At 48.9% G+C, this 18,875-nt stretch overlaps 2 protein-coding genes across 4 annotated transcripts; one reads left to right on the top strand and one right to left on the bottom strand.

Annotated features, from left to right (window-relative positions):
• Nucleotides 1-2,989: 2,989 nt before the first annotated feature.
• On the bottom strand, nucleotides 2,990-12,981 carry LOC123782912 (uncharacterized). Of its 3 annotated transcripts, none has more exons than XR_006777074.2 (5): nucleotides 12,850-12,981; nucleotides 9,715-9,870; nucleotides 8,247-8,394; nucleotides 7,366-7,447; nucleotides 2,990-3,476 (listed from the first exon to the last, which is right to left on the bottom strand). XR_006777074.2 is itself a non-coding variant. In XM_087870807.1 (5 exons), the coding sequence occupies exons 1-5, from the start codon at nucleotides 12,965-12,967 to the stop codon at nucleotides 3,466-3,468; spliced, it is 411 nt and encodes a 136-aa protein (XP_087726933.1). In that variant the 5' UTR covers nucleotides 12,968-12,981; the 3' UTR covers nucleotides 2,990-3,465. The 3 variants fall into 3 exon arrangements, 1 of the variants encoding a protein (XP_087726933.1); XM_087870807.1 differs by having other exon boundaries at nucleotides 8,247-8,290; XR_015728113.1 differs by lacking the exon at nucleotides 8,247-8,394.
• Nucleotides 11,792-18,394, top strand: LOC148108274 (cytochrome P450 2A13-like). The gene is made up of 9 exons (XM_087870806.1): nucleotides 11,792-12,005; nucleotides 12,290-12,452; nucleotides 13,521-13,670; nucleotides 13,916-14,076; nucleotides 15,267-15,443; nucleotides 15,869-16,010; nucleotides 16,415-16,602; nucleotides 17,249-17,390; nucleotides 17,931-18,394. Exons 1-9 carry the CDS (start codon nucleotides 11,826-11,828, stop codon nucleotides 18,110-18,112), a joined length of 1,485 nt encoding a protein of 494 aa, XP_087726932.1. The 5' UTR covers nucleotides 11,792-11,825; the 3' UTR covers nucleotides 18,113-18,394.
• The last annotated feature ends 481 nt before the right edge of the window (nucleotides 18,395-18,875 follow it).

Below are 18,875 nucleotides of genomic sequence, written 5' to 3'. Positions count from 1 at the left end.
AGCTACATCAGCTTTAATGGTGCCCATTCATCCCTCATGACCAGCAGGTCTCTTCTAGCAGGTGACACAGGACAATTCACCTCTACTGCACCTCTCTTGTGCCACATGGAGGGACCCTGTCCCCATTCTGTGGGGACAGATATAGCGGTGGGGTTAGCCAGGTGCTGTATGCTTAAACAGAACAAAGAAGTACTCATTGAGCTTCAGCAGGAATAGATATTCTTAGCCAAAGTGATACGCCCAGCACAGCCTGTGTAGACTCTTTATCTCCTGGTGAGGAAGGGTTCCAGGCCCAAGAATCATCTGTATGTGGCTAGGGGGAGGGGGGTGTGTCAAATGACTGCATGTTGAGACAGGCTCTTCCAATATCCATCTATAGGGGACTGACATATCTCACACAATAAGATACTAAGCAACCAATAAAAGTGAAAAGTGAAATTTAGGCAACATAAAATTACATTATAATTTGTAGTGAAATATTTGTATTATGAAACTATCTTCTGTAAATTTTTGGACAAACAGAAGACTCCATCTTTCTAACCAAGCCCTAGCTGAATTAATTGGTGCTTTTCCTCCAATAAGAAAGATCCAGAACTTGAAAAAAAATTACTAAAAATGTTTTCAACGAAGTCTCTTTGATTTTCTACTTGATACAATTTTAAGTGAAAAGCAGATGTTACCTGAGCAACTTTCTTGGTTCTTGGAGGCTGGGCTTCCTTCTCTCCACTTCAAGGATCTGAGCATTGGCAAACCCTCCCAATGTAAGAAGGGTGTGCAAAACAGACTCACTGAAGGAGAGAGGATGACAACCTCATTGCTCCCAAGGGCTGAGCTATCAAGACTCTCTTTAACCACTGAAATTAATGACTTTAATGACACCTAATTACAAGCCTCTCTTTCCCATTTTGACCAAGAGAGGAGGAGTGGAGGGGTACTTCCTCTTCCTCTAGACCTGCACCTTCCGGCAGGATTGCCACTAGCCACATGTGACAAGTGAGCACTTGGAATACAGATAGTGAGAGGAAATCACAATTGATGAGGGCGTGTTGCTACCTTGTTATTAACTCCAGTCCACAGTCTCCCTAGGGTTCACCCTAACTGAGAAAGACAAATCCTGCAGCATCTCACTCACATGTAGAATCTCAAAAAGCCGCTTCTATAAAAACACAGGTTAGATTGGTGATTCCAGAGGCTGAGGGCTGGGGGAAATGGGGCATGTTGATCAGAAGGTACAAACTTCCTGTTACAAGACAAGTAAGTTCTGCAGATCCATGTATAGCATGATGACGGTACTTAATAGTTATTATATTACATACTTGAAAATTGATAAGAAAATAAATCTTGAATGTTCTCACCACCAAAGAAAATAATGATATGAGGCAATGTGTTAACTAGCCCTATCCTGGTAATCATTTTGCAATATATATGTGCACCAAATCATCGTACACCTTCCACTGACACAGTGCTACATGTCAGTCACAGATGAAACTGGAAAAGAAACCCAACTTCAGATGAGCCTTGAATATTATAAAGCAGCCTATCACAAGATGCTGGGGAGCAAGGTTTCAGGCAAAGGGAACAGTAAATGTAATTGCGTACTAACATATGCTTATGTGCATTCAGGAAGGTCTGGAAGAGAGTTTACCTAAATAGAAAGTCTTATTTCTATGAGAGTGGATTTAGGGTTGAACTGCTTACCTTTTCCTGGGTAACAAAGCACAACACTTATCGTTGGATAAACATTTTTTGAACTTAGGTTTCTGAGGGTCAGCTGGGGGGTTGCCGGTCTGGGTTCAGCTTGGCTAGGTGGCTCCCCTCCCCATGGCCATCATCTTCCTCATGTCCAGTGGCCCAGCCCAGCCCTGTTCTCATGGTGCTGGCAGAGATGCAGGAGTGAAAATTCAACTGCACAAGTGCCTTTCCTGTCTTCAATCACTCCACATCCATGACTCAAAGCAAGTCCCTGGGCCACGCCCAAGATCAAGGTGTGAAGACATACACTCTATCCATGGGGATGTGGAGAAGGAGTAGACGTTTCTGAATGATAATTTACTCTGAGTTTTACTTTTTTCTTTATTCTTTTCTGTGTTGTTTAAATTATTTTAATAATCAGTGTGTATCATTTTAACATCAGGGGAAAAGAAGTAATAAAGCCATTCAATTTAAAACACAAGAGAAAAGGGACGCCTGGGTGGCTTAGTCGGTTGAGCGACCAACTCTTGATTTTGGCTCAGATCTTGATCTCCGGGTTGTGGGATTGAGCCCTGCTGGGCCTGGAGCTTGCTAGGGTCTTGCTCCCCCTACCCCTCCCCACCTTGTGTGTGTTCTCTCTCTCTCTCTAAAAAAAAAAAAAATTAACAAAAAATTTTTTTAAATAAGTAAAACAAAAGAGAACAGAGCTGTCCAACTATTTACTTATATTTATTACTGCCTAGTTTTTAAACCATTAAATTTTTGGTGAAACTTATTATATGAGTTTCTTAAGGCTGCCATAATGCATTGCAAGCCTCTGTCCTAGTTTCTGCCAGCTGCCTGCAACCCCTGGCATTCCCTGGCTTGTTAGCCACATAACTCCAATCTCTGCCTCTGTTTTCTCATTGCCCTCTCCTCTGTGTGTCTGTCTTCAATTCTGTCTGTCTCATCCCTCTCTCTTTCTTTTATAAAGAAACTTGTCATTGGATTTATGGCCCATTCAAATAATCCACAATGTTCTCCTCATTTCAAGAGTCTTAAATTAATTACACCCGTGAAGTCCTTCCTCCCAACAAGGTAACATTCACAAGATCTGGATATTAGAACACAGACATATCTTTTGAGGGTCATCATTCAACCCGCTATACCTATCATACGTACTAATGACTGTATAAAATATACAAGAACTGTTTCAAGAAAAGAAGATGAACACTCACCATTTCACCTAGGAACTAAAACATTAAAACTTTATTTATTTTTTAAAGATTTTATTTATTTATTTGACACAGAGAGAGACAGCCAGCGAGAGAGGGATCACAAGCAGGGGGAGTGGGAGAGGAAGAAGCAGGCTCCCAGTGGAGGAGCCTGATGTGGGGCTCAATCCCAGAATGCTGGGATCACGCCCTGAGCCGAAGGCAGACGCTTAACGACTGCACCACCCAGGCGCCCCAAACATTAAAACTTTAGAAATCCACTCTGTCCTTTTCCAATCATATCCCTTGCCTCCCCTGAGAAATGATTTCCATTCTGAATTTTCTGTTTTCTATTTATCATTCTCTTGCCCTTCTTTAGAGATTTCATAGCATTAGAAATTTAAGCTTTACGTGAACAGATTTCACTCGAACCGACCTGTTCTTAGTCCTCTTCGTGTTTCCAACACCTGCCTGGTAGATTGCAATACTGTGTAGTGGTTAAGAGATCCAGCTCTGTGCACAGACGCACCTCGATTCCAGTCTTGGCTCTGCAACTTCTGAGTTGGTGACCGCAGCTTCTTCACTTGAAAGCTGTAAATAATAACACAATCTATCTGACAGAGCTGTTGCTAGAATTAAGCAAGGGTCATGCATGCAGATCACTTAGCATATTCTTGGCACATGGCATTCAATGATCATTAGCTATAATAATAAATACAGCCACTATTATCTGCTGGATTCTTCCTTTCTGTTTCCATGTCCCTTTCCCCAAGTGGGTTCCTGAGCAGAAGGCCTGTGACCTAAATTCCTGGACACACTCAGAATGTAAGTTGCATTGAGTCAGATGTTGGACTGTTTGGTTGACTGCTATATCCATAACACCAGACACTGTACCCGGCACATAGTAGGTGTTCTATTAATATCCACTTAATAAGTAAACTGCTGGTCTAAATTTTCTGTCCATTTCCTAATCTCATTCACAACAGGCTCTCCTCTCAAGAGCACAGCTTTCCCTAACACTTTCTCCAATGAAGGTGACATATTTGACCATCTCCATTGAGACTCAAAGTCAGAATACTTCTTGCGTCTGAACCACTTGACCTGGAGCATAGACATAATTCGTGCTTTTAAACTCTCTCAGCTTAATTCCAACGTTATGGGCATGCCAAGGTCAATCTCCATCAATTGCTTTTTCTTTTGAGTATGATTATATATTTCTGTATCTTCATATGCCTAGTTATTTTGGATTTTATCCTGGATTACTTGTCATCAAGTAATACATTGTAAAGACTCTGGATTCTGTAATGTTCTACTGAAGAATCTTAATTTGTTTTTTTCTGTTTTGTTCCAGGGAGCAGTTAAGTTGGATGATTTCAAATGCAGAGCTCTGAAATCTCCTTTCAGTCTTTTAGACTTAGCTGGCACTACATGGAGTTTCCCAGCACATGAGTACTTCAACAACAGGTCAGAAATTTGGACAGAGTTTATACAGAGATTTGGGGCTCCCCCACTCTGGCTCTCACCTTTTGGAGACCCTATCATGGCTACCACCAGGGACTATAATCACCCTTTTTCTGTCCTCTGGTTCTACAACTCAGAAAACTTACAAAGTTTCTGCTTGGGTTTCAGCCATCCTCAAGGCAACTCCCTTCTGACGCCTATCAGTATCTGCCTGCATTGATCCACTCTCCAGTGATATCAGGGAATCAAGGGTTTTTTTTTTTAAACATTTTATTCTGGGTTGATAGCTATTATTTTCAAGATGCTTGATCCAGTAGGAGCTACTCAACCATTACCAGAGACAGAAACGCCCCAGAGCACTTCTAGAGTATGACCCCCCACACCTTCTTAAGAAAACCCTTCCTTTTTGGAGTCTCTCCTTCGTCCCTGTCTTCTGTCAAACTTCCTCCCTCTCTCTCCTCCAAGACCTGCCCTGCTCCTGCAAGAAGGCACACCACTGGCATGAGCATGAGCTGTCCCAACAACCAGACAGAAAGAACCTTGACTTTCTTCTGCTCCTTGGCTTTCCCCTGACCCATCTCAGCCACACTCGTGCCGCTCACCCTGATCCCTGCTGCCATCTGAAACCCGAATACAAACACTTCACTCTCTGGCCAAACCCCTTGTTCTACTCACTCTCCACTGAGGTGACACTGCTTGGCCAGGTCTTTGGTCATTGTTCCAAAGAACGCAAACCCAACAGAAAGTCAAATATCCCTCCTATTGAGAGGCATGTTTTATTTTTATTTCTTTTTTCACATTTGGAATCTGCTGTGTTAGGCTTACAGGGAAGTTTTTCAAGAACCACAGGATTATCAGGAACAATTTTCTGATGGCTCATAAAGAGAACAGGTGGGGCTTGGCAGTCCAGCATGGTGGTTAAGAGCATGAAATCTAGAATCAATAACACAAGGCCATGCCCAAGTTCTGCCCCGATCAGCCATGGAGCCCAAAACAACTCTCTTCCACCTCTCTGGGCCTTGCTTAACTCATCTGCAACTGGGGATGGTGAACCCAGCCTCATAGGCTTGCTGTGAAGACTTCGGTAAGATCATGCCCATAAAAAGCTTCACACAGTAAGATCATAAGCTCACTGAATGCTACCATTACCAGTAGTATTAGCATTTAAATTTGAACCAAGAAGGCTTACCTAAGATTGTCACTTGGGAATGTTCTGAAAGTAGTTAGAGGTGGTTGGTTTCTCAAGTCTGTGAATGTACTAAAGGCCACTGAACTGTTTGCGTAAAAAAGGGTAATTTTTTAATAAGTATTTCTTGATTTTTTAAAAAAATTTTTATTAAGTTATGTTAGTCACTATACAGTACATCCTTTGTTTTTGATGTAATGTTCCATGATTCATTGTTTGCGTATAACACCCAGGGCTCCATGCAATATGTGCCCTCCTTAATACCCATCACCGGCCTATTCCAATCCCCCACCCCCTCCCCTCTGAAGCTCTCAGTTTCTTGATTTATTTTTTGAAATTTATGTATTTATTTATTTAAACTGTATGCTCAACGTGGGGCTTGAACTCACAACCCCAAGATCAAGAGTTGCATGCTCTACTGACTGAGCCAGGCAGGTGCCCCTTCACTTCAATTAAAAAAAACATTCTCATTTGGGAGAGGGTCATAGATTTCAGCCACACTTGTGGGCATGAGCCAGTTTTTTTAGAGAGTTTTGCGTCAGGCTAGGGGGTAGAGGACAGCAAGTTGATTGATGAGGTTGGCAGAGGGAGCAGGGGGTGTAGCAGTCACATGTCTGCTGTGTCCCCTCATCTCACATGTCCAAACCTGGCTTGTGAGGCTCTCTGCCCTGCCCTCCTCTCCTCCCCAACCTGTGAGCTTATCCTGCAAGACCCAGTTCAAACGACAGTTTCTAGGAAGCCCTCCCAATCCTCAGCTTCAAGTACCAAATTATTGCCCATAATTATCAATGAATACTAACGGGATCATTGAGGACTTTAGTTTATTCGGGTCTGCTCTCCCTCTAGTCTAAGAAATCCCTTAAGCAGGGATTGTGCCTGGTTCCCAACGTGTCCAAAGTGGAATTCATTATCTCCTTCCTCAGACCTGCTCCTGATCTGTGTCCCCAAACCAATACATGACACTGCCATCCACCCCCACACTGGGCTCCTCCTCACCTTACCCCACACAGCCAACACATACCCAAGTAAGAACTGGTTCTTCTTTCTATATCTTCCTCCAACACATGCCTCCTCTCCATGCTCATGGCCCTGTCCTCTGTCCCCTTAAGCCTACAGAAGCCACTTCCCTGTCTCTGGACCTCTAGTCTCATCTTCCTCCAAAAATCTGAACGATCTCTCTGAAACACAAATTTGGCCATTTGGTTCCCCTGCTTAAGATCTTTCTGGGGCTCCCCATCATCTTAGGACAGAGTCCACACTCCCCACCCAGTCCCACCAGGTCCAGCAGGTCTGACTCCTGCTGATGGCTACAGCCTCATCAGTGCCCATGGCCCAGTTCCTTTCACTCTAACAGCACCCGACTATGCTCCACTGCCTTGGCACTGGGATTTCTCTGCCCAGATTTCTCCCTCCCTGCTGTCCCCATCCTGCCTTGGAAAAATCCCTCCTTAGCCCTCTAGTGGCTCAGCCTGAACTTACAAGGTTGAAGCAGGGCTATCTCTGGGCCCCTACAGACACCTGTGCCCCCTATCCCCCCCCCCCCGCCCACCCCTCTGCCTGTGCCTTCTCATACCAGCCCTGTGCATTCTGAGCTTCACTGACATGTGGCTGCTCCGTCTGCCCTGTGGACTGAGAGCTTCATGAGGGCAGTGCCCAGGGTCACCACTGCGTCCTCAGCATCCCTCAGCACAGGCTGGGACGGACTGGCAGGTTGACTGAGCACTGGCTGGATGACTGTCTTAAAGGTGCTGAGTGGGTTAGGGGGCTGGGGGACACTATGGGAGAGAATTTTATGAGTGGATGTTTGAGTTGATCCAGTAGGAGTTGACCCACCTCCGAATGCTCTCAGGACACACCTATCCCATGCGGGGTTTTTGGCCTCGTGTGACCCTTGAAAACTGAGGGATGCAATACCCTGAAAAATAAGGGAAATACTTGTGTTTTTAAGAAGGGAAGTGGAGCTGGGCCAGGGTTGTGTTTGAAAGCAAACAGGCACAAGCAGATCTCAGCCATGTGTACACAGAGTGGCCCACATGCCTACACACAATGCCAGAATGCACTCACAAAATGTCCATCCACACACCCGTACATGGTCACATACGTGTGAATATACAGTCAGACGTCAGGGTGGACACACAGACACTCATGTAGACGTCCTCCAACAGGCATGCTCCAAAGCATGTACTCAGCTGCCCGCCAACACAAAGAGGCTGGTGTGCATTCGGGCACACTGGCCTGCACACACACCCCCTGTCATGTGCTCCCACAGACGTACATGTCTAGACACAAACAGGTACGGACACCAACTTCTGCACACACAGACACTCCACAGACAGGTGTGTTCATAAATACATGTACCAACACGGACACACTGATACACACATGAGCTCAGACATGCAGAGACCCCATGCACCTGCCCGGAATGACACACGTATACAGATGTATAAATAAGAAGATGTGCAACAGAGGCATCTAGGAGAACCCACTGCACACACTGGCATGAACAGAAAGATCCAGAAACACACAAGAGGGTTGAAGGACAGGCTGACTTGCAGGGAAGACAAAAATAAGACAGACAGACACAAGGGGAGAAACAGATGTTGGGCAAGGTGCTGTGCGGGGCCATGCCTCCCCACCCCAAAACAACCTGAGGGTTTACCCCTGATCCACCCTCCTCACACAGTGCCTACTGCACCGTCCCTCCAGAAGGCCACCTCCAAGTCAATGTTCCATTCGCAGCTCCAGGGGGAAGGCTCAGCTGTGCCAAAGAAGGAAGGGCAGTCAGGTTCCCACAGGCTTCCTCTCCCTATCTCCTTTCCCGAAGAAAACGTATTTGGTACTTTAGACCAGAGAATATAATATCTGAAAGGGGAATTTAGAGAATCCCTTACTCATATCCTGATACTGCAGATTAATAGGAACAGCTACTATTTTTTTGGCACTTACTGCCGTGCACTTCAAACCCATTAATCGATGACTTCTCCCATAATAGGCTAAGAGATACAACCTGTCATTGGCCCCAGGAGGATCAGAGAAGCGAGATGACCTGTTCAAGGTCCCACAACAAAGAAGCAATAAGGTATTCCAATCCATGCCTTAACTGTGCTCTTAACTGCTGTACCATTGTCTGGAAAGGGAAACTGAGTCCCAGGGCGGGAAAGAGATTTTCCTGGGCATGCCCCTAACTCATCCTGGAAGCTGTTGCCCAGGCACTTGCACACTGGCCTTGCACTCTCCAGCCCTTGGGGGAGAAGGCATGTGATGACAGAAGTTGGCCTCACTCCACGTTCCAGGGTTACCAGCGAGGCCAAGCACACTTGACCTCTCTGTTGCCAAGCACTTTTGTTGGCCATATTCCCTGCTCCTCCCCAGGTCACGACAGGCTGTTTGAACACTCAGTGCCCTGGCTGGTGCCAACTTCGCTGACAAACAAACTCTTGAAATTCTACCTCCCTCCTTGCCAAGGAACAGCAAGGGGAAGGGGGGGGGCCAGGCTTGCAGCCAGCCCAGGTGTAGGCTGGTGTTTGGGATTAAGGGGACTGATACCTGCCAAGCCTGTGCTAATATTTCCCTCCTCTGCTCCCTTTAAAACCAATAAACAACTTTCCTCTCTGCTTTGTTCTCTGCTGTTTGTTCCCTCCCCACAGAATTCCAGCTCAGAGGACTAGAACACTTTGAGCAACGTGCCAGTCCTGAGAGTGCTAACCTCACCCACTGCACTTGTCCAAAGTTAGAGCTGGCATCTGAGCAAATGGGGGGAGGTTTCCAACTGTCAGATGCTGCCTCTGCCCATCGGGGCCCCTATCAGGACCATGGAAGACCAATCCAGCACCCACATGCTGCTCATGTCAGAGCTGGCTGGGACCACCTTAGAGCTACAGGGTGCCACCCTTATGACCCCCTGAAGCCAGCCCCAGTCGCCACCGCAGCCTCCTCTCAGACCCTCCTGGCAGCAGAGGTGGCTCTGTGAGTGTTCTCCTGGCATCAAGTTCAGTCTCAACTTGCTGTCAGCCCCAGTGTCGAGCAGGGGCGAGCTGATGCCAATGGCAGAAGTTGCTAGCGTACCTCTGACAATGCCAATCCCACACCACTTGCTAAACTTGGTCTCCACTTGGCTGTCAGTATGGGCTAGGCCAGTCAGTGGAGGAAGGAGAGGACAGGGTTCAAATCGCAGCTCCCTACCTGCTACCTGGGTGACCTCGAGCAGTAGGGAGGCTTGCTCTTCTGGACAGCAGATGGAAGATGCTATGAACGGAGCCCCCCGGCTAGAAGGATCCCATGAGATCACATGTCCACACACTGGCTCTTCACAATTAGTGCTCACCAAAGGCCAGCGCCCTATTATTAAGGAAGAAGGTCACTGAGGGAAGGACAGCAGGAAGGACACCATCTTTCCCTATTCCCATTTTCAGCCTCCAGGGCCTGGCTCTCTCCCCACTGGGGACTTTTCCCAACCGTCTCCCACCGTCGCTCCCTCTGTGTGCTGCCAGCAGCCCTGCTGAACCCGGAATCACCCCAAAGGGACCTTCCGCACCCTCGCACTCCACCTCCTGCCCTCAAGTTCTCCCTTTCCACTCGGGGAAACCCAGCCCCAGAAAGGGGGAGTAAGCATGCAGAGCGGGAGACACAGGAGCCCCTCCCTCCCTCTGTTGTCTGTCCTCAGTATTCTCACATACCAAGTGGGGAACATTAGTAGCACTACTACAAACAGCAACAATGGAAATGATGAACCTAGTGAGCTCCCCCAAGGATCTGGGTAGGACCGGTGAGGCTTTCTGTCAATGACACCCCTTGAGACAGTTGGGACTATTTGGCACCATATGGATGCTTGTCATTACCATTTCCAAGTCCTGCCCAGGCCCTCTGCCACAGAGACCACAAGTTACTCTTCTTTACTAAGAAAGGTTCCACTTAAACGTGCCTCTGGACTTCTACCCCTTTCCCAACCACAGAGGGTCAGTGACACTGATCCTGACCTTGCGTTGAGGTCCCAGTGGGGATTCTGGGCACCAGAGTTCAAAGCAGTGGCGGGTCAAAGCCTGGGGCAGGTGCGGACTCTTGGATCCTGCTGGACTCCCGTATACTTCTTCTGGGAATCGCCCATGACAGGCAGGGGTCCTCCCTCCCCCCGAGACCCTCAAATCCACTCCCTGGGATCTCCCCTCCCAAGACCTTTTTTTATTATTAAAGTATGCTCCACACCCAGTCTGGAGCCCAACGCTGGGTTTGAATTCACAATCATGAGATCAAGACCTGCGCGGAGATCAAGAGTCCAATGCTTAACTGACTGAGGCACCCAGGCACCCACTCCCCTCCTGAGACCTTTAAATGTACATCCCTCCTCATCAAAAACCCCAAATCCAAATCCACAGCCACACATGCTGTCCCGTTTCAACACTCTTTTCTTTCTTTCTTTCTTTCTTTCTTTCTTTCTTTCTTTCTTTCTTTCTTTCTTTCTTTCTTTCTTTCTTCTCTTTCTTTCTTTCTTTCTTTCTTTCTTTCTTTCTTTCTTTCTTTTCTTTCTTTCCTTCTTTCTTTCTTTCTTTCTTTCTTTCTTTCTTTCTTTCTTTCTTTCTTTCTTTCTTCCTTTGAGAGAGAGCGAAGGAATGCTTGGCAGGGGGGCAAGGGAGGAGACAAAAAGGGGCAGAGGGATCTGTGGGCAGAGGGCAAAGCGAGGGGGAGGGGCAGAAGGAGAGGGAGGGGCAGAGGGAGGAGAGGGAGAGAGAGAATCTTAAGGAGGCTCCCCATCCAGCCCAGCTTGGAGCCTGATCTTGAGCTTATCTCACAACCCCGAGATCATGACCGAGCCAAAATCCAGAGTCAGCGGCTTAACAGATTGAGCCACCAGAGTGCTCCCCATTCCAACACTCTTAAACCCGGATCTCTGGATTCTTTTCTCTGGAGACCTCAACATCTACAATGTTAGGGTCCCTTCTCACTCTGAGACCGAAAATCCAAAGCTCAGGGGGCTCCACATACAAGTATTCTAAACTCTTCAGTTCAGGAATTTGTCTACTGCTTCACTCAATTCTATAGCCCTGGGGTCGTCCCTCCTGAAGGGGCAGCACACTCTGTCTTGGGGCCTACTCCCTGTTAATCCTCCTGGGGTCCCCTCCTCCTGCCATCTGGCTGTGTGCCAAGCTCAGCGATGAGTCCAGGGTGGGGGGGGGTATAGCTGGGAAGTGAAATGGTACAATTATATAATCAGCACCAAACTCCGCCTTTCTCTCCCGCGTGGTATAAAGGCAAACCACCCCAGCCATCACCATCTGACCTTGTCTCCCGGTGCCACCATGCTGGCCTCAGGGCTGCTTCTGGTGGCTTTGCTGGCCTGCCTGACCCTAATGGTCTTGATGTCTGTCTGGAGGCAGAAGAAACTCGGGGGGAAGCTCCCTCCAGGACCCACCCCGTTGCCCTTCATCGGGAACTACCTGCAGCTGAACACACAGCAGATGTCCAACTCTCTCATGAAGGTGTCAGGACACGGGACGGAACGGGTGGAATGGGGTGGGGCTAGGAGCCTGCCTCACTGAGCTGGGACTTGGTGGCAGGGGATGGGGCAGGGTTGGACCAGAGTCTTAAGAAAGTGGAAATTTGCAGGTTGGGCAGCAGGGTCCTAGACGAGAAAGAGCAGGTCTTGGGATGTCCAGCTCCTTGAGTGTCAGAACCTGGGGGAAATACACGCATAGGTGAGGGCTGGGCACAGGGCCAGTTCCCAGTGGGGGCCACAGCCTCTAAGCACTCCTACCTCCTCCAGATCAGTGAGCGCTATGGCCCGGTGTTCACAGTCCACATGGGGCCCCGGCGCATCGTGGTGCTGTGTGGACACGAGGCGGTGAAGGAGGCTCTGGTGGACCAGGCTGAGGAATTCAGTGGGCGAGGCGAACAGGCCACCTTCGACCGGCTCTTCAAAGGCTATGGTGAGGAGCTCTGGGTGGGGGCATGTGGCCAGGCACACTTGATGGCCTCAGTTTCCCCGCTGTTCTTCTCCTGACTCGCTGGCCCAAGGCTGTGGCTGAGTTTTACCCCTGCTTCCCTCTGTCCTGTCCCTGGTTATTGTGGCCTCTCCCTGGTCTTCTCTAGCTTGACTCAGGGTGTCTGCGTCTCTATTCCCCCTGCTTCTCGTCCCATCTCCTTGTTCTCTCTCACGGATGCCTCTTCTTCCTCTGGGTCTGGGAGGAGCTCTTGGGATTTCTGTCTTGGAACCCCGGTCCTCCATCCTGGTGTCCTTGCCTCTTCCTCCCTCTCAGCTTCTGAGCTTCCCCATGCCTCTGCCTCCCTCTGTCTGCCTCTTCCTCCCCTGTGTGAGAATCTCACCTTGTTTCTGTTTCACACCCCATGCCTCCATCTCTGGAAACATCTTCTCCTCTCTCCAGACCCTCTCTGTTCTCTCCACATTTTCCTCTTTCTCCAGCTCAGCGTTAGGATCCTTCATGATTTTTATTGTCACTTTCCAGATCTCCACAAAGGTCAGACTCCTCCTCCCCTTCCCTCCCTCTCTCTCTCTCTCTCTCTCTCTCTCTCTCTCTGTGTGTGTGTGTGTGTGTGTGTGTGTGTGTGTGTGTTTTGAGATTTTATTTATTTACCCGACAGTGATAGAGACAGCCAGCCAGAGAGGGAACACAAGGAGGGGAATGGGAGAGGAAGAAGCAGGCTCCTAGCGGAAGGGCCTGATGCCCGGCTCTATCCCAGAATGCCTGGATCACGCCCTGAGCCTAAGGCAGACCCCCAACGACTGAGCCACCCAGGCGCCCCTCTTTCTCTGTGTTTATGTATCTCGGTTTCCATGGGCATCTGACTTACCTTTTTCCTGATTCTTTTCTTCCAACCCGGTCTCTATCTCTCTTAGTATTTCTCTGACCCTGAGTTGTGTTTCGCCCTGTCTCCCCGCCCCCAACCCATCCTCCCTCTCCTGCTCTGGGCTCACCTCTGCCCACCTCTGTCCCAGCCCCTCCCTGCCTCACCACACCTTTATGCTCCCTCCCCAGGCGTGGCCTTCAGCAACGGGGAGCGCGCCAAGCAGCTCAGGCGCTTCTCCATCACTACGCTGCGGGACTTTGGAGTGGGCAAGCGTGGCATTGAGGAGCGCATCCAGGAGGAGGCAGGCTTCCTCATCGAGGCCCTTCGTGACACGCGCGGTGAGCTGGGCGGGAGTGAGCAAGGAGGAGGAGTACATCCACACGGTTGCGCGCAAACGCGAGCTTTCTCCTCTGGAAGGGGACTGGATTGGGGGAAGGCATCTGGGCTCTAGGCTCAGGGGTCTTGTGCTGGAAGTTTGACTCCTCACTCCAGTGCCTTCCTCCAATTCTCAGGCAGGCATAAGACTGCCCAGTTGACGCTCCCCCAAATCCCAGTCTCTCCCCAACCCCATCCCGTTCCCCAGGTGCCTTCATCGATCCCACCTTCTTCCTGAGCCGAACAGTGTCCAATGTCATCAGCTCCATTGTCTTTGGGGACCGCTTTGACTATGAGGACAAAGAGTTCCTGTCACTGCTGAGTATGATGCTGGGAAGCTTCCAGTTCACAGCTACCTCTATGGGGCAGGTAACCCGTCCCAGTCTGGCTCTACAACACCCCTACCATAACCCACAAACTGCTCTCCCACACGGAGACAGGTGCCCCAAACTCCCATCCTCCTCCAGACCAGGTTCCATCAAAACTGCTCTTGGACAGTGAACAGTTACACCAGAATACCCACTTTCCAAGGACACCTGGATTCTCAACAGATGCTCCCTCCACCAAAAACAAAACAAAACAAAACAAAACAAAAACACAAACAAAAACCAAACCAAACCAAACAAACAAAGAATAGAGCCTGCAGGCAAGAGGCATGTTATCCACCCAGCCTTGCTGCCTGGGGCATGTGTCCTCATCCCAACTCACCTGCTGGTCCCTATTAAGACAGTCCATCTCTTATATCTTAACCCCTTCACAAGTGACCACCTCAGCCCACCTCCTGAATACATGAACACCTGGTGCTATAAAATACAGCCCAACAAAATCATTTGGTATGTACACAGGTGTGCCAAACCAGCCTACTGGACCTAGGTAAGTGCCCCTACAGAGCCCACTGAAACACCTGATCATCAGAACAGGTGCCCCAACGGAGAAGACCCGTACACATGTAAACACTTGGATAGATGTTTCCCCAAACACCCATATAGTGTCCCCCAACCCAGCTGACTCTCTTACAGAAGTGTCCCCCATCACCTCTGTGAATATCTGAAACACATGAACAGGTATCTCCCCCACCTCAACAATTGATACCTGCCCCCCTCTAATACCTCAACCCCTACACAGAAGCCACCATTCTATATCCTTTAAATATCTGGATAGTTGTCTCCAACTAGCCTACTCCACACCTAGAGATCTAAACAGGTGACTCACCATATCAGTCAGAAAAAATAGGTAAACACCTGAACAAGAGTCTCCCAATTCAACAGCAACTGAATATCTGAACACCTAGATGCGTTGTCCAATCCAGCCACACCCAAATACCTGAAACCTGGATATGTGTCCCAACCCATCTCACCTACATTCTGGGACAGGGGCCCTCACACGTAACTCACCTGAAAACTTAGCTATCTCCTCTCATCAAGCTCCATATAAATCCTAAACACCTGGACAGATGCCTTTAACCCAGTGCCTTCCTTGTTCCAAGAAAGGTCCGGCTCACATCAGAACCTGACCACTAACAGCTATCCTTCCTGCCTTTCTTCTCTCCCCATCCTCAGCTCTATGAGATGTTCTATTCAGTGATGAAACACCTGCCAGGGCCACAGCAACAGGCATTTAAGGAGCTGCAGTGTCTGGAGGACTTCATAGCCAAGAAGGTGGAGCAGAACCAACGCACCCTGGACCCCAACTCCCCGAGGGACTTCATCGACTCCTTCCTCATCCGCATGCAGGAGGTACAGCCCAGCAGCCAGTGCGGAGAGCTGCAAACCCAGGCAGCCCCTCATAACATCCTCACAATCTCAAGAACATTAATGGTGGCTGATCCATATGCCAGCACTTGCCATGGAGGGACCTGTGTGGGAACCATAAAGCAACACTTCCACACTGCCCACTTGCTCTCTGTACCCCTCTGCTCATATTCCTACTGTAAAAAGTGACCCAGGGCTGATGAGTAAAGGACAGGTAGGCAGTCGGTGAAAGAGTGTGGGGAGGGCATTTGGCCAGAGCCATCCGCCTGAACAAAGCCCTGGCAGAAGTAGGGTCTCTCTTCCCACCTCTGGTCTGGACCTAAGAGAGCTGGGTCCAAATGGAAGACCCCGGAAGGCCTCTGAGAGCCCTGAGGGCAGTGGGCCTGGCCTGAAGCCCTGTCTCCCTGCAGGAGCAGAACAACCCCAACACGGAGTTCTGCTTGAAGAACCTGGTGCTGACCACACTGAACCTCTTCTTTGCGGGCACCGAGACGGTCAGCACAACCCTGCGGTATGGGTTCCTGCTGCTCATGAAGCACCCAGATGTGGAGGGTAAGGCTGTGGGGGTGGGGCAGTGAGGTGGGGGCCACAGACCCTCACACTTCCTCTGAGCCCACTGCAATGTCCCCACCTTTCCTAGATCCCTGGAACCTCAGCCATACCCTGTTATCCAGATGCTAGGTGATACTCTCTGATAAGCACCAGCTGAGTTTCACTGGCTGTTAAAATACTGAAAATATCTGAACTGATGGGTAAATAGCTCCTGTGCTGAGTCAGATGTATATGAGACCACATAGAGTTGAGACCAGGTGAATAGGACGCTGCACCAACATGTTTATGGCCAAGGTCTGTTTCGAATGGTCTATGTCCACATCACACATGGATGTGCATATTTGGACTATCGTCCCTGCCCTGAGACCCCCAGATGCCTACACACTTTCCCTTTCCTCCCACAGCCAAGGTCCATGAGGAGATTGACCGGGTAATTGGCAAGAACCGTCAGCCCAAGTTTGAGGATCGGGCCAAGATGCCCTATACAGAGGCAGTGATCCACGAGATCCAAAGATTTGGAGACATAATCCCCATGGGCGTGGCCCGCAGAGTCACCAAAGACACCAAGTTTCGAGAGTTCCTCCTCCCCAAGGTACTTTCCTGTCCTGCCTAGGGGGACCTCCTACCTGTTCCCTGTGACCCAGCACCCCAATCCCCTTAGAAGCTTCCCAGCCCCTGTCCCACTGCCTCAATCAAACACTTCCTCAACCACCAACATCAGAGATTCTTGAATCCTGTATCTCCCCCAGAGCTCTTGCTGCAGGGATTATGAACCCCATGTCCCTAAATGTCCTCTCTCAAAAAACATGAACTTCATCTCTAGACCTCCTCCCTCAAGGACACGAGTCTCATACCCCCCAAACATCCCGCCTAGAGAGACACAAACCCAATGTCTTTAAAACTTCCTGTCTCTGGAAACATGAACCCCCATGTCCTCTCAACCTCCCGCCTTGGGAGACATGAACTGCACATGCCCCACACCTTCTGTCCTAAGACACACAGAACCTGTGTTCTTCAAACTGTCCTTTTCGGGAGACATAAACCCCATGTCTGCATAGCTTCCTGTCTCAAAGACATGAATTTCCCTTCACCCAAAGCTCCTCCCTAAGAGGACCCACACACCCACACGTCCCATATCTCATCACCTAGGGCAACAATTCTCCTTCCAACCTCCATACACTTGCAGCATATTCTACCCCGACTCTGGCTTATCAAATACCCCCTCTCCTCCTCACCAGGGCACCGAAGTGTTCCCTATGCTGGGCTCCGTGCTGAGAGACCCCAAGTTCTTCTCCAACCCCCAAGACTTCCACCCCCAGCACTTCCTGGATGAGAATGGGCAGTTTAAGAAGAGTGATGCTTTTGTGCCCTTCTCCATTGGTAAGAGACCAGTCTGTGCCAAGCCACCGCTCCCACCAACAGGGCCTCCTTCATCCCAGCTCTCTCTTCAAGGTGTAGCCTGGTGTCTTTCTACAGCATGGAAGTCCCTCTCATGATCTACCTTGGAACCCATCAGCTGCAACCCCCATAACTACTTGAGCTTAAGCTAAAGGATAAGGATGATCACACCTGTTTCAGAGATGGGGCAAATCAAAGTCCTTAGTGAGTCAGAGATTTGTCCAAGTCACTTAAATTGTTTAGATTCCTCGCTTGGAGATGAGAACCCAGTAGGCATATCTGAGTGTGTACTTGGAGGGAAAGGGCATCTAAATTTCCCATTACTACAGCTACCTTACCCCCATCCCATGCACAAGGGAAAAGGATGCTCAGAGAAGATTAGAGATGTCTCTGAAAATCTCTCCAGCCACCATATTCCAAGCCACCATTTCTCCCTGGGAGAAAGTATTTGGGGGTAGATAGTGGGGCAAGGGGGCAGTGAGAGCAGGCCTCACCTCCAGCCCTCCCATTCTGTGTCTTCAGGAAAGCGGTACTGTTTCGGAGAAGGCCTGGCTAGAATGCAGCTCTTTCTCTTCCTCACCAACATCTTGCAGAACTTCCGCTTCAAGTCCCCGCAGCTGCCCAAAGACATCGACGTGTCCCCCAAGCTCGTGGGCTTTGGTACCATCCCACGAAATTACACCATGAGCTTCCAGCCTCGCTGAAGGAGGGGCTATGGGAGGGCAGGGCTGGGGGGGAAGAGAAAGGTGGAGGGAGGGATTAGGGGTGGGACTACTGATAAGGGTGGGGTTAAGGGAGGGGCGGGGCTAGCCGGAGGGAGGTGGCTTAGGGGGAAGGAAGGAGCAAGGTGAATAGGAGAGGAAGGTGAAAGGAACGGACCCTGTCTGTTGACCTTGCTAGAGATAGATCTTTAAGAGGTGGGGTAAGAGGGAGAACCTCTCACTATACTGTTAATAATAATAATGCCTATTATTTATTGTATCAAACTCTGCGTCAGTTCTGTGCTAAAAGCATTACACACTTACATCACTTAATGCTCACAAACCTATGTGTCAGGGAACGGTGTTCATGCCCATTTTACATGTGACAAAGCTTAACTGATTCCCAAGGAATCTACAAGAAGAAAAAAAAATCCTCTTAAAAAATGAGTTTCGTAAGGTCACTAAACATACAAAAGCCTTTTTTCTTTTTTTTTTTTTGTATATATTTTAGGAAATCAAAATTAAAAACACAATAACACTTCAGTCACTGAAAAAAACAAAATACTTAAGTATAAATCTGACAACACATGTACAGATCCTGTAGGGTGAAAACTACAAAATACTGATGAAAGAAAGAACTTGTATTTTTAAAATATTTTATTTATTTATTTGAGAGAGAAAGAAGGAGCACAAGCAAGGGGAAGGGTCAGAGGGAGAGGAAGAAGCAGACTCCCCACTGAGCAGGGAGCCCTATGAGGGGCTTGAT

This window comes from Ursus americanus, chromosome 21 (genome assembly GCF_024610735.1).
Source record: "Ursus americanus isolate L20-20 chromosome 21, mUrsAme1.1.p, whole genome shotgun sequence".
Lineage (NCBI taxonomy): Eukaryota > Metazoa > Chordata > Mammalia > Carnivora > Ursidae > Ursus > Ursus americanus.
This window is presented reverse-complemented; position numbering and strand designations above follow the sequence as displayed.